Below are 13,590 nucleotides of genomic sequence, written 5' to 3'. Positions count from 1 at the left end.
TAACTACTAACTTTAATCTACACAAGGGGTAATTTTGTGTATTATCATTGGGGATGTACAGCAATTTATTGACCTTTAGATCCCTGATATATGTAATAATCTATAGAAACGATTATTTAGTTACATTAAAACATCAAACATATGTTTCTAAAGAAGTTTAGATTTAGGTTTAGCCCCCCCCCCCCTCTCCTTCCCATCATTTAGTGGAATAGAACTTGAAAATACTTATTATTAACTTTAATTCTAAGTCAGAATAAATATTTCCCAATATGTCTATGTTTTTGTGTCTTTTATTTATTTGAATTATATCTTAAGTTTTGACTTTAAAAGTGCATTTAAACGCTTTTTCTTACAAACTTTTCGTGCACTTACGTTCAGAAAACGGACTAAAAACCCCTACGGGGGCGCAGGGGGGTAAGTAAAACCAGTACTGGCGATTAAAATATGTCTTTGGGTAATCAAATATCGTTTTTTTAGCCGGCGACACCCGGCGAAAACATGTTTCCTCTTACTGTGATCTTAAAAGTTGATTAAAAAACAAACAAAAAAAAAACTAAAATCTTGACTTCAACTAGAATTATTTAGGACTAATTTCTTCAATTTGTGTTTTTTTCTTTTATAGTGTCAAAATATATGTAATGCATGACTCATCAAAAGTTATTTTGTCTAATTACGTTAATTCTATGAGATTTTATAATACTTTTAAAATTGTTGGTGAAACACAAAAAGTATGCCTTTTTCTGTAAGAAAATTTTTGCATTTCTTGACTTCCATGCATTAGAATGCTTACTTGAAAAGCGTATTTTTACGATTCCTTTGAAATCTGATGTACATTGAGTATGATAATACTCATAGAATGTTTAAAACTTGATTTGGGGGTGGTGAATTGATGCCCCTTCTTGCCCCTATGTGCAATGGTAACATTATTTCGGATTTTTTAAAATTGTCTTATAATTTATACCTATTCTTCACCTTCTTATGGATGTTGAGATCCTTGTCATGAATAATTAATATCCAACAGAAAAATTAACACCTAACATATATACCTGTCCGTCCAATGCTACATATTAAGAATGGCTAAGCATTATAAAATACGTTTATAGTGTGGTAATATTTATTTCTCGTATCGTATTATAAACGGCTTTCCGCGGATATAGACATAGTTTTTTCGTATGGATGAGAACCGGTTCCTATCCACCGGATTCGAATGAATACGAGAAAATCAAATTTTTCAAGCATAAAAGTCTAAAGTCTACCTGCAAATTCCCATATCCATAATTTGTTTGACCAAATCTTCCCGCGGCTGAAATTTGGCCGCCGCGGAGGCAGAATGATGTTCACATTTCGATGATCCTACCGCCGCAGTTGACGGCATTATGGCAGCTGTCCCATTCTTGACCCTTTCCCCTCCTCCCGACGATGCAGAATTGGCAGTGGAGTTATTGCTCGAAGAGGAGGGTTTCACTGGTGTAACATTTGACTTTGGTGTTGGGGTGATTGGGTTGGGGGCGGGTTTGGCAGTGCTCGAAGCTGTTGGCATTTTCGCGGTTGGACAAACAACCGCCGCTGCAGTGCCTGGCACATTTTTGTCATTTTTATATTTTCAAAACTTAATGAATAATAATACAAAAAAATCAATTGAATTAGCAAAAGATAGGTACTATTATATTATAATTCTTTTATAAATTGATAAGACTCGAACCTACTATCCCAGGAAGAGGAGGCGAACGCACTAACCCCTCAGCCACTTAAATTAATACTGAAACAGGCTTAGAATGATATTATGAATAATAATAAGTTAGCAAACTATATAAAAAAATAAAATGTATGAATAAAAATTTGCAAAACGAATTGTAGAAAATGAATTATTGTAAAGGTATGATATAAATATAGAAAAAAAGTTAAATAATAGCTGCGCTCCTACTCTAAAATATTAATAAATATTGACCCATATTACTGGGAAGGTACATTTAAGTTAAAAGAATTAATAAAACAATTTTTAATTTATACAAGTCACATTAAATAAACGACCAAGTCAAAGGTTTCGTGATTTTCATAAATTAGATTTCAACTATCAATAGAAATATGTAAACCTATACCTAGTTGTAAGGCCTTCATTGACTAATAATTTCTTAGATTGACAAATAATGAAATATTTACTTGGTTTTATAGTACCATTGTAGTAAAAGATCTCTGAAACGGCTAGATTAGTTAGTAATGCTTTCCCCCAAAGTGCCTAGCGAGCATAACAACCCCCCGCCCCCCCATAAAATAAGGAGGATTTTTTCCTTTATGTCAACCCCTCCAGGGGGCCTAACCTTGCGGGGCATTAACCCAAAGGGGCTACCCTGAACTCAACGCAATCTAAACTAACAAAAAAACAAAAAAACAAAAAAATTAGTTTATGAAAACTAAAAAAATACCTACCTATTCCTTCCCATCCAAAATATAAAGAAATTGGGTTATCGAATTCAACCCCCCTCACCCTCCTCAAGTGCCTCTAGTGGCGTAGCCGCTAGTTTCAATAAAAATGACAATTCCTTTGGCAGATGGACTGACAGTTGCGGTGGAAGGTGAATTTTCTGAACTATTCCCATTCACTGGTGCAGTCAATTTCCTTAAATATAATGTATTGATTGAATTAGGGTTGGGCCGAATATCCGGCCATTTTCAATATCCGGCCGGATACCTACCGGAAATTGAAACTTTCCGGATACCGGATATCCTGCTGATTTATAATGTCGGATATCCGGTTATTTGGCCGGATACCTGATAATTTGCCGGGTATCCGGCGATGGCCAGATATCCGGCAGTATACTGGATGGTCGGCATTAGAAATCTGCCGGATAACCGGTATCCGGCCCACCCCTAGATTGAATTATCATTATAAAATGCCGATTTCAGTTTTCCCCGTCCTTTATCTTTATTTTCAGTAATAGAATTAAATCAAATCAATATTTACCAAGCAATAGGTAGGTATTATTTAGTAATAAAAATTGTCTTATGGATATTTCCAATTAAAATTATATGAATTTCAAGAAATATTGAGTCATATTGGTTCATCGGTGATTTTATGTTAGGATTAAATCTTTTTTCTAATAATGAAAGACCTGCAGTAGGTTTGGGGCAAACCTGATAATATTTGACGGTAAACAAGAGGTTGCACTCTTAGCCTCTAAGAGCATCTAAGAGTCAGGCAGTAGAAGAATGCAATCCTTCAGTTTACATTCTCTTGATATTGGTACAAATAGCAATTCAACAAATCTTATGTAACCAGGATAATGTTAAATCAGCAAAGGACACTTTACTGGAAGTGCATACCTGGAATTCAGAGAACTACCAGGTAGAGAGGAACTATTCTTGCTGCACACGGTGGTCATCTTTGTACCTGGCGATATGGATGAACAGCTGCCGTTTTCTTGGGATGTGCCATTAATGGAACCTGATTAAAAATTGTAAAAACATTTAATGTCGATACTAATGAAACTAGTTATCCATTTTATTTCATTTATAATTTAATATTCACATTTAAATATTTCTTTCAATTTTCAGAGATTTAAAAGTATGGTATATCATATGAACCTGTAGATAATCTGTTTGCCACAGAAGGCGTTGCTTGACCGCTGGAAGCCGATACAGATGCACCTCCAGAAGCAGTTTTGCTGGCAGCCGCTGAGGGACCTTCTGCAGGTGCTGTCCTGCTAGCAGCTGCTGAGGGAACACCCGCGCCAGCTGTCCTGCTGGCTGCTGCTGAAGGAAAACCTGCAGCAGCTGTTCTGCTGACAGCCGCTGCTGGAACACCTGCAGCAGCTGTCCTGCTGCACGGGGTGGCGGATGCAGCGGTGGAGGTGTTATTTGTGTTGGATGTGTGGCCATTACAAAGACTCATCTTTTTCTGTGGAGGTGGGGAACAACTTCCATTTCTAAAACATTTTTATTTTAATGAAGATCGATTAGTTAAGGGAAATACAAAAAAGGGGAGGGTTAAAAAAAAGAGATGGGGAGTAAAGAAGAGTAAGAAAAAGGACATTTGACAGAAGATAATACCTAAAATTTATACACATGCGCCTCCAATAAGACGGGTCAATAACTGTAACCCCCCCCCCCCCCTTTGTTTTGATATGAAATGAAATTATTTGAAAAAAGGGGGGATTTTTCCCCCCCCGTATGTTCTACCCCTGCAGGAGCAAAAACCCCTATCAAATATAAAAAAACAAAAGAAACAATAAACATTTATTAAACAACCTTTTTTTTAATTTCTAAAGGCTCATTATGACACCTTGAGGGAAAACGCCGCAGATAACTATTACCTTCGTTTGACAGGCTCTGGTGACAAGGATTTCCGTTCGTCCTCCATTTTGTTTTTTGCACTTTGACTGGTATTATTCTGTTAATTGGTATGAATATTTTATAAGGAATTCGTTTATTGACTTAGAAGTACCTAGATGTTTTTTGATCCAGATACATTGGAAATTTTTAAATAAATTGGCGATTAATTTCAAGGTATGTATTCAAAAGTTAGTATTTTATGGATACTAGCAAAGACACAAAATACAGGAATATTTTTATACCTATTATGTCTTTTATTACATTTAACATTGCTTAAAGTATTAAACAAGTCTATTTCTTCGTAGGAGAATAATTCAACAAGGATGACAACAGCCATAAGTAGCGAGGCACCAAAATTGGATAGACAATTGAACAAAGTGAGTTATCTCGCATTTTTTAATAAATAAATGTTTTTTTTATAACATGACCTACAGATCAACGGACCAAACAATTTTTATATCTATCTAGCATTCTATCTTTAATAGCAGATGCGAAATTAACTTCGATTAGGTATGACTTGAAATCTTCCAAATCTTGCAAAAATATTCTTATCCTTAGGTACCTAAAAATTTAGCGCCAATTTATCACTGAATGGCTGTCTGACCTTCACTAGCTGTCGACCAATTTCAACAACATAGCTATATATTCTGAAAATGTATATCATATTTGATAATAACATTTAACAGTCCATAGAAAACATTTGTGACTATATCATTAACTGAAAATTTAAAAAAAATTATATAGTAATAGCACCTTAGGTTTCTAATATAGTATTAACAAACAACACAAAATGCAATATGAAACAAAATCATAATAAAAAAAGAAAGAAATATACCTCTGTACATTTTATACGATATTTTCAAAAGGAACACTGCACGACCGAGAGCAAGTGATTTTGAGAACATTCCAGCATTGAATTTGGCGAATATAATTATATCAAATAAAAAAGTTTCGCCTTTGTTTTACGTATAAAATAAATATTTTTTTACGATTTTTGACTAAATATCATGAAATATTATGTTGAGATTTTAGTGCAAAATAAAACACCTCACTTAACATGAATTTTTTTGTAAGACCATAATAAACCATAACAATTTTCATTCATTTAGCCCCATATTATAGAAACAAAGTATATCAACTAAAAAAAAATGCCTTACATCACTGGTGGAGGTGTTTAACATCACTTGCTCATGTTAGTGCATAGTGTCATAGTTAATAAATAAAATACAAATAAGTTGTGGAAGCCAACTTATCTTTGGAGGCTAAATAATAGATTTACTAAAATACATTTTACATTTTCTCATATATACCTACTAAATCATCATTTATCTGAAATTTCTGAAATACTGAATTAAAATAAACATATGAATATCTGAAATAATAACAAGCTCTTAGAAAAATAATCTCAGATTAAGTGAAAAATTCCACGAAATACATTTAACAAGTTGGGTTACTTGGAGTAGTGATGCTATAAAATTTTTTTTAAATGGCACTTTTGAAGAATGCTACTATGTTCTTAGTGTAAAGAGAATATAAGAACAATTAAGAATAACAGAATCGTGATAGAAAAAGTGAAATTATTGAATTTTTAGGTACTTATGCAAAAGCTCGATAATGTGATATTTTATGAAGCATCACATAATCACTTTCCAGTTAAGACACTGATGCAGACATGATCATTCATCAAACATTGTTTACAGTATGAATGTTAACTTCGAAAATTTCTTTTGCTTAAAAGTAAGATTTCAAGTTTAGCTTTTAATTGCATTCAGCATAGACTCAACAGTCCACAATTTTTCTCTCAGTTTTCCTTTTGGCTTCCCAGCCTCCTCTTCAACCTAGAAAACATAAATTCTTTCTTTTGATAATATTTTTATAAAATAGAAATTCTATAACAGATAATGGCAATTTTTCTCAAGTACCGTGGCAAGCATCCAGCACAATTGTTTATTCCTTTAGGTCAAGTTCTTTTAGGTTTTCAATGTGTTTCCAAATTAAAGGAAGGATTTGTTTGCTCGATATGATCTTTGGGGGAAAGCACTAAGATAATAAAAAGTAGGTAGGTAAACAATATTTTTCTCATTTTTATTTCCATTAACTTGTTAGGTTTAAAAAAAACTTCATCTAGGTATTAGGGATGGCAATCCGTATCCGGAATCCGGAATCCGCCCAATTTTTAGCCAATTTTGGAATCCGGATCCGGAATCCGTTTTTTAATAGCGGATTCCGGATTCTTAATTGGTAGGCTAAAATTAGCGTCTTGAGTTTTTTCTTTCAACTCCTCCTCTTTGAAGGCAAAGATTTTCATCATCATATATTATAATATCTTTTAAAATCTGGTTCGATTCTCAGAAGTGAATTATAGAGAACACCAAGAACATTGATTTTTAGGACATATGTAGCACTTAATTTTTAAAAAAAAAATTTTAAAATCCTTTTAAAATATTGCTAGAATCCGGAATCCGAATCCGGAATCCACCAAAAATAAGAATCCGGAATCTGCAAGGAATCCGTAACTTTTTTGACGGATTCTTTAAGAATCCGGAATCCGAATCCGGAATCCGAATCCGGTCCAAAAATTTGACGGATTGCCATCACTACTAGGTATACATATTTTTTTTTTTAAATTTCCTTCTTCAATGCATTGAATTTTTAATTACTTTATTTTTAAATCCTCCAATTATATCATGACCTTAGTTAAGCTTAGTTGGTTAAATAGTGAACTTTAAACACCTTTTAGGAAGTCCAAGAACACATTACCTGTTCAATTTTCTTCCAGTCCTGCCAAGTTGTGTGTCCAGGAAGATGAGGCATGCCTTCTCTACCTGGCTTACCTTCCTGCATCCCTTTCAGGTCTTCTATCACATTTCCAGCTACCTGTAAAATTAAATAACATTAACAAGGATTACAAAATTAATAGACAAAGAGGATAGATTAGCTTTTAAAATTCAAATTGCACAAATAACAAGAAAAGGTCTGTTCATAATCTCCGTTTATATCTAATCTACCTATCCCAAATTTGTATCTTACACCTACAGGAATCATTATGTAAAGTTTAAAAACAATAAGTCTATTCAGACAATAGACAAGCCTGAATAAACAATAAAAGATTTTTGTTTTAGACGTACGAACATACAGGCGGACCCTTATGGTTGACAAGCTACACTTAAAAATGGGGTCATATAGTTATCAAAAGCACAATAACAATCACCTTGAAAGCATTATTCATGGTGTCAATGATGACCCCCCTGGGTCCTGTGCCGAGCCAACCAGCTGTATAAACTCCAGGGGACACTCGGCCATCCTCATTAGGTACTATGCCTACAAACAAAACATCAAGTGCAATGAATCTGTTGTCAAGAGGATTGACAATTCTTTTTAATATAACAAGATATTCGCTTTCTATAAATGGCATCCAAATGTTCACGTTACTTACCTTTCTTTGAATCAAACTTAATATCTGGGTCTGCTTGAATTGACTTGTATCCAATCGACCTAATATTTTCAATAGGTAAGTAAATAAAAACGAGTTATAACTTTGTAATTATAATCTGTAAAAAATAACGATATTTTTTAAACTTCTGAATAAAAAGCCAATGTTTATATTTATATTATCTGCATATTTTTAATATGGATATACAGATGAAATAAGGACGAATTAATAAAAATGGATAATCTACCTCAAAACTAAACCAGTTTCAATTTCTTCTATCTGATCGGTCTGTTCTACACTATCGCCCTGAAAACAAATAAATAACAACATGTGAAATGGTAACTATGATTTCTAAAGGTAAATGTATTAAAAATGATGACTGACGGAAAAAAAATAAATACCAGCTATACTTCAAGAACATTAAAAACTTACTTTTGGAATGTTGACTGCTAATCTGAGTTTGGCCACAGACTTTCCATCCGGACCAGGCAAAGCTTCAACAGGACTTCTGCAGCAATTAAGAAAGTTGACATGTAATATTTGCAAATAAAGTTACTGTATTTCTAGAAATTTGCCTTAAGAGTTGAGATTTTTTTTTTAAGTTTAGCAATATATAGTTTACATGACAAAAAATGCAAGTCTGTTGAAAAGAAAACAAAATGTATAAATTTGATGATGTTTCACCTCAATAATTGAAGTTCCCAGGATTGTTTTGCATTGTTGTAACGTTCTGCTGTCTTTGCATCCGGTTCTTTAAGGGCAGTGTTCACTGAAATTCATAGAATATTATTGAATGCCATTTCTTTGCCTATAGCCTCAAGATTTGTTAAAGGGGTTGAGGGTTAGGCAACAAACAGCAATAAATTCAAGCTTTACTTTCAACATAAGCTTTATTACCTAAAAAATATATGTAGAAAATATTTTGCTTACCTAAAAGTTCTATTAATCTTTTTCTGGGACGTTCTAATTTTGCTAACATATCCTAAAAATAAAAAACACACTTTAAACAATATGTAGTTATTAAAGGGATTTACATTATACCTAGTGATTTATGTCCAAGGCAAAATAACTTAAAATAAATAAAGATCTATAAAATGCATCTAATTCAAATCAGAGATATACCAACCATTGTTTCAAGCATCATATTAACCAATAATCTTAATGCCTGACCTAAGTCTGACAGTCTCAAGTATGCTTGGCAAAAAGTCAGGGGTGTATATTCTGCACAAGATTTATTTTTTTTCCCCTGCTACAAAATTTTTTATTTTTTTTCCCCCCTAGATTTTTCTTAAAAAGTAGGGGGGAAAATAGAAAAATATTTAAAGAACTCTATATTTTATCCCTCCTATCACACATTTTTTTAGTTTTTTTAACCAAGGAGGGGGGCGAAATGGAAAAAATGTTTTCAGTTTTCTTAATTTTTACATTTTTTTCCCTCCATCCACTTATTTTTTATTTCCCCCCCTGAGCCGGGGATCCCATGCAGAATATACACCCCTGCAAAAAGTTCATAATCATGACATCCACCAATCATTTGCCTTCAATGCCCTGCGTCCTACATTACATCAAGTAGCAGGCTTCTTTCCTGATACTTCTAGTACTACCCAGTGTAGCGATAGACTCCAAACCAAAATTGCCAATTGAGTAAAACTTTACGTTTAATGATACCTGTATTGGTAGGTATTGTTCTTTGTGGAGTATAGGTCGAGTATTTTCAAGTTTTGTCATTTCTCTCAACTCCTTTAATTAAAATCTTATTAAGTATTTAAAAATGTATTTTTTAGGTGCGGGATTCTACAAATATCTTTAACAAGAAGTTATGCCCCTAGAGGCCTCTAGGAACAGGCATGCAGGCATCCTGTTACTTTGATATAAGAATAGTTAGATCATTGCTAAATTGAGATAGATTGCATACCTTGATTGTAAAACTGACATGCAGGGGTCCTCTACGACCCACTAGCACTACTCTTTTCACTTTGGAGGTCAACCTCTTTTCCAACCAAGCCTCGGTTACATCAAACTTTCTAAACATGTTCATTCACTAGTCACTACTACTGTTATCAAGGAAATAAACTGACCGGGCTACATTTGCTTGATTCACTTCACTAAGAGATTTTTCATATAAAAATGTCTTCCCCGGCGGCTGCCGGAAAAATGTTGAGTTTTTGAGTTGGAGATACAGTTGAGGCGGAATATATAACCCTCCTGTTCTAGAATACCCAGGATAATTATAATTAAGATAATATTTGTGAATTGGATATTTCTGAAATTATAATTAAGTTTAAAACTGAATAATTACTAACAAGACTAACATCTATAACCTTAACACAGGATATATGTATTCCTGACTAACAACCTAAAACCTAATATTACAGAGTATTGCATTTGTAGCAATAAAAAGATTGTCCAGTTTAAATATTTATATATAGAAAAAAAACTTAGCTTATAAAAGAATAGAAAAAAAATGATCTAAAAAAAAAAAGATAACAAAAAAGTAAACAAAAAAAGAAAACCAAAAAAAAAACAAAAAAAAAACAAAAAAAAAGAAAAGAAAACAAAAAAAAAGATCATTAAATTAAAGAAAGAAAAAAAAAATTATGAGATAAAAAAAGCACTTAAAATTGGACACCCAAGCTCTGTAATATTTTGTAATTATTCATTGTGATTTATTTATATATTCCCTCTCACACACTCGCGAGGGTGCCCCGTACCTATCAAGTCTCGGTAGGGTAGGGGAGAGAGTTGAGTATATTTTAAGTTTATGTTGGGAGATTTTCTGTTGTTGGAGTGAATCAGACAAAACTAGCTGTGTTGGAAGATGGCAGAAAAACAGAAGTATTTTTGCCTTGGCTGTAAAGAAGCTTTTAAAAGAAAGGACACATGTGTCATGTGTCAGGTGTGTGAAGAATATACACACCCGGATTGTTCTGGTATAAGCAAGGACCTGCTAAAATACTTGCTGGATGAGACAAACAGTGGAAATTGTATCTCTTGGACTTGTGCACACTGTAAGAAGGTTGGCTTGGTGCTGAACAACAAAGTAAAGGCATTGAACAAAGAGTTTCAAGAAATGAAGAATACAATGCAAACACTGAAAAATGATCATAGTGATCTTAAAAAGGACGTTGTTAGTGTGAAAACTGATTGTGAAGAAAATCGTCGCAGGATTGCAAGTTCCTCAAAATCTGTAAAAAATGACATTTTTAGCGAAATAAGAGAAAGAGAGGAAAGAAAGTTAAATGTTATCATTTATGGCGTCCCAGAAGCTGGCGAAGATGTTGTGGGAAAGGATAGGAAGATGTTTGACCATGAATGGATCCAAGATGTTGCCAATGCTATGAATGTTAACTTAAAAGATACTGATGTTAAATTCTTAAAAAGACTTGGAGAGAAAAAAGATGAAAATCAAGATCCGCGGCCAATTTTGATTGGTCTCAAAAATGCTCAAACTAGAAGTGATCTTGTAAGCAAGAGTAGATACCTTAAAGACGGCGAATTTGACGGCATTCATATCGTACCTGACCTGACAAAGCAGCAGAGGGAGGAAGAGGCTGAATTAACCAAAGAAATGCACAAAAGAAATGCTGAATTAGATAGTGATTTAAACTCAGAATGGAGGTTGGTGGGCCTAAAAGGCGAAAAACGGCTAGTTTTGAGCAGGATTCAGGAGAGAAACCAGAGTTACAGAGGTCGGGGCCAGGGCCAGAGTCGAGGCCAGAGGACCCGAGGATCAACAGTGAGAGGCCGAGGACGAGGAGGAGCCAATGTGAGGAGCATGAAAAGGGTAAGGACTCCAGATCCAGAAACAAGATACCAAAAAAGGACACGCCCATCGGAGGTAGAAGAGGAGGAGGAGACAGAGGACAGAATGGTGGCAGGCCACAACCAGATCGAGGTGGAGGAGGAGGAGACAATACAAAAGGATTAAACTTTATTTATCTTAATGCTCAAAGCATATTAAGTAAAGTTACAGACTTAGAAGCCACGGCTAGTATTATTAAACCAGATTTAATTTTAGTAACAGAATCATGGTGTAATTCTAATATAAGTGATAATGTTTTAAAAATTTCCAACTATGAACTAGTGTCAGAACTGAGAAAGGACAGGCATGACACAACAAATGGTATTGGAGGAGGGCTGCTTGTTTATTCAAGAAAAGGACTTGAAGTTTTACCATGTGACAAATATAACAATTTTAACCAATATGTTAGTTTTAAAGTTTCATGTAATAATTCTATTATTAATGTATTTTTAGTATATCGACCACCTAATTGTTTGAAAGAAAATTGTGATAAACTTATTGAGATTTTAGAAAATGCACCTAACAACAGTATTTTAATTGGAGATTTTAATTATCCTGGTGTTGATTGGGATAATCTTACTTCTGATAACAAAAGCTTGACTTTTTTAAACACTTGTATTGATAAAAATTTTAGCCAATATGTTGACTTTCCCACACATAGTCGTAACAATATTTTAGACCTTGTTTTATCTAACAATGACAATATTGTAAATGTTGAAAATCTTGGACCCCTCAGTAACAGTGACCATGTAATGCTTTTAATAACAACAAATTTTTATGTTAAAAATGAAGTGAATAGCTATGTTAGATATGATTGGAAAAATGCTGACTTTTTAAAAATGGAAAATGAGATGAAAAATATTGATTGGGAGCGAGAAATAAATAATGTTCATGATGGCTGGAACAAACTGAAAAGTGTTATTGATAATGTAACAGAAAAATATGTGCCAAAAGTGATAATTAAAAATGACGCACAAAAACCACTGTGGATGAATAGTTATATAGTTAGACTTCAGCGAAAAAAATCTCGACTCTATAAAAAAAAGAAAGCCAATAATTGTGATGAAAATATTCAGAACTATGATGCTGTTTCCAAGGAACTCAGAAAAGCTGTCAGAAGAGCCAAAAGAAAAGTTGAGGTAAAGATATCAAAACAGTCTGGTAATGATGGTCGTAAAAAGTTTAATGCTTATGTTAAAAAAAAACTTGGAAACAACTTTGGAACAGGACCATTAATGGAGAACAACAAAATTATAACTGATGACTTGGGTATGGCAAATATTCTCAACAATCAGTTCAGTTCAGTATTTACTACAGATCAGCCTAATGTGAATTATGTTCAGCCTATGACTCGAGCAGAGGTAGAGGAGAAGCTGTTTGAATTTGTTGTTACAAAAAACGATATTAGTAAAAGAATAGATGATATGAAAAATGGGAAAGCACCAGGCCCGGATGGAATCTGTACTGCAGTCTTGAAAAATCTTAAAAATGCTCTCTTGGATCCTCTACAGATTTTATTTCAGTTATCTTTGGATACAGGTCAAGTACCAGATGATTGGAAAAGAGCAAAAGTTACTCCAATCTTCAAGAAAGGATCGAAAGGTAAAGCTTCTAATTATAGACCTGTCTCATTAACCAGTCTTGTATGTAAACTGTTAGAAGGAATTATACGTGAAAAGTTGACTGACCATCTACTACGTCATAATCTCCTGAATGGCTCGCAACATGGATTCATGAAAGACCGTTCCTGCCAGACAAACTTGCTTGAATTCATGGATAAAATACTTCAACTTATTGATGATGGAAAACCTGTTGATATTTTCTACCTGGACTTTGCTAAAGCCTTCGATAGAATTAGCCACAATAAGCTAATCCAGAAACTAGAATTGTATGGAATTTCTGGTAAGATTAAAAATTGGATTCAAGAATGGCTAACCAACAGAAAGCAGTGGGTTTGTATCAATGGCTGTCAATCTGAGGAGAGAGATGTTACCTCTGGAGTACCACAAGGAAGTGTGTTAGGCCC

At 33.8% G+C, this 13,590-nt stretch overlaps 4 protein-coding genes across 6 annotated transcripts in view; 2 read left to right on the top strand and 2 right to left on the bottom strand.

Moving 5' to 3' along the window:
• LOC145326024 (uncharacterized) overlaps positions 1-4,985 on the bottom strand; it is a 25,016-nt gene extending 20,031 nt beyond the window's left edge. The window contains exons 1-7 of one of the 2 annotated variants that reach the window (XM_080169118.1): positions 4,892-4,985; positions 4,311-4,387; positions 3,802-3,923; positions 3,583-3,762; positions 3,322-3,442; positions 2,543-2,617; positions 1,257-1,577 (exon numbers count right to left, since the gene is read on the bottom strand). In XM_080169118.1, coding sequence (XP_080025244.1) covers positions 1,257-1,577; positions 2,543-2,617; positions 3,322-3,442; positions 3,583-3,762; positions 3,802-3,923; positions 4,311-4,357 — 866 coding nt within the window. In that variant the 5' untranslated portion in view covers positions 4,358-4,387; positions 4,892-4,985. Of the gene's footprint in view, positions 1-1,256; positions 1,578-2,542; positions 2,618-3,321; positions 3,443-3,582; positions 3,924-4,310; positions 4,388-4,891 lie in introns of both variants that reach the window. The other variant, XM_080169117.1, reaches the window with a different exon arrangement.
• The window catches only part of dare (NADPH:adrenodoxin oxidoreductase, mitochondrial), an 11,739-nt gene continuing 3,123 nt past the window's right edge, over positions 4,975-13,590 (bottom strand). The window contains exons 7-17 of one of the 2 annotated variants that reach the window (XR_013881731.1): positions 9,678-9,786; positions 9,431-9,502; positions 8,693-8,744; positions 8,447-8,531; positions 8,195-8,270; positions 8,010-8,068; positions 7,766-7,824; positions 7,541-7,650; positions 7,090-7,206; positions 5,514-6,167; positions 4,975-5,200 (exon numbers count right to left, since the gene is read on the bottom strand). Coding sequence is in view for 1 of the 2 variants with exons in the window: in XM_080169123.1 (XP_080025249.1) it covers positions 6,081-6,167; positions 7,090-7,206; positions 7,541-7,650; positions 7,766-7,824; positions 8,010-8,068; positions 8,195-8,270; positions 8,447-8,531; positions 8,693-8,744; positions 9,431-9,502; positions 9,678-9,786 (826 nt within the window). In the remaining variant the exon portion in view is untranslated. Of the gene's footprint in view, positions 6,168-7,089; positions 7,207-7,540; positions 7,651-7,765; positions 7,825-8,009; positions 8,069-8,194; positions 8,271-8,446; positions 8,532-8,692; positions 8,745-9,430; positions 9,503-9,677; positions 9,787-13,590 lie in introns of both variants that reach the window. The other variant, XM_080169123.1, reaches the window with a different exon arrangement.
• Positions 9,850-13,590, top strand: part of LOC145326031 (uncharacterized) — an 18,297-nt gene continuing 14,556 nt past the window's right edge. Inside the window, exon 1 of the mRNA XM_080169127.1 lies at positions 9,850-9,876. The gene's annotated coding sequence lies outside the window, so the exon portion shown is untranslated. The remainder of the gene's footprint in view (positions 9,877-13,590) is intronic.
• The window catches only part of barr (non-SMC condensin I complex subunit H), a 224,848-nt gene continuing 221,113 nt past the window's right edge, over positions 9,856-13,590 (top strand). Inside the window, exon 1 of the mRNA XM_080169113.1 lies at positions 9,856-9,875. The gene's annotated coding sequence lies outside the window, so the exon portion shown is untranslated. The remainder of the gene's footprint in view (positions 9,876-13,590) is intronic.

This window comes from Acartia tonsa, chromosome 8, assembly GCF_053477335.1.
Source record: "Acartia tonsa isolate MP-2025a chromosome 8, ASM5347733v1, whole genome shotgun sequence".
NCBI classification, from domain to species: domain Eukaryota; kingdom Metazoa; phylum Arthropoda; class Copepoda; order Calanoida; family Acartiidae; genus Acartia; species Acartia tonsa.
This window is presented reverse-complemented; position numbering and strand designations above follow the sequence as displayed.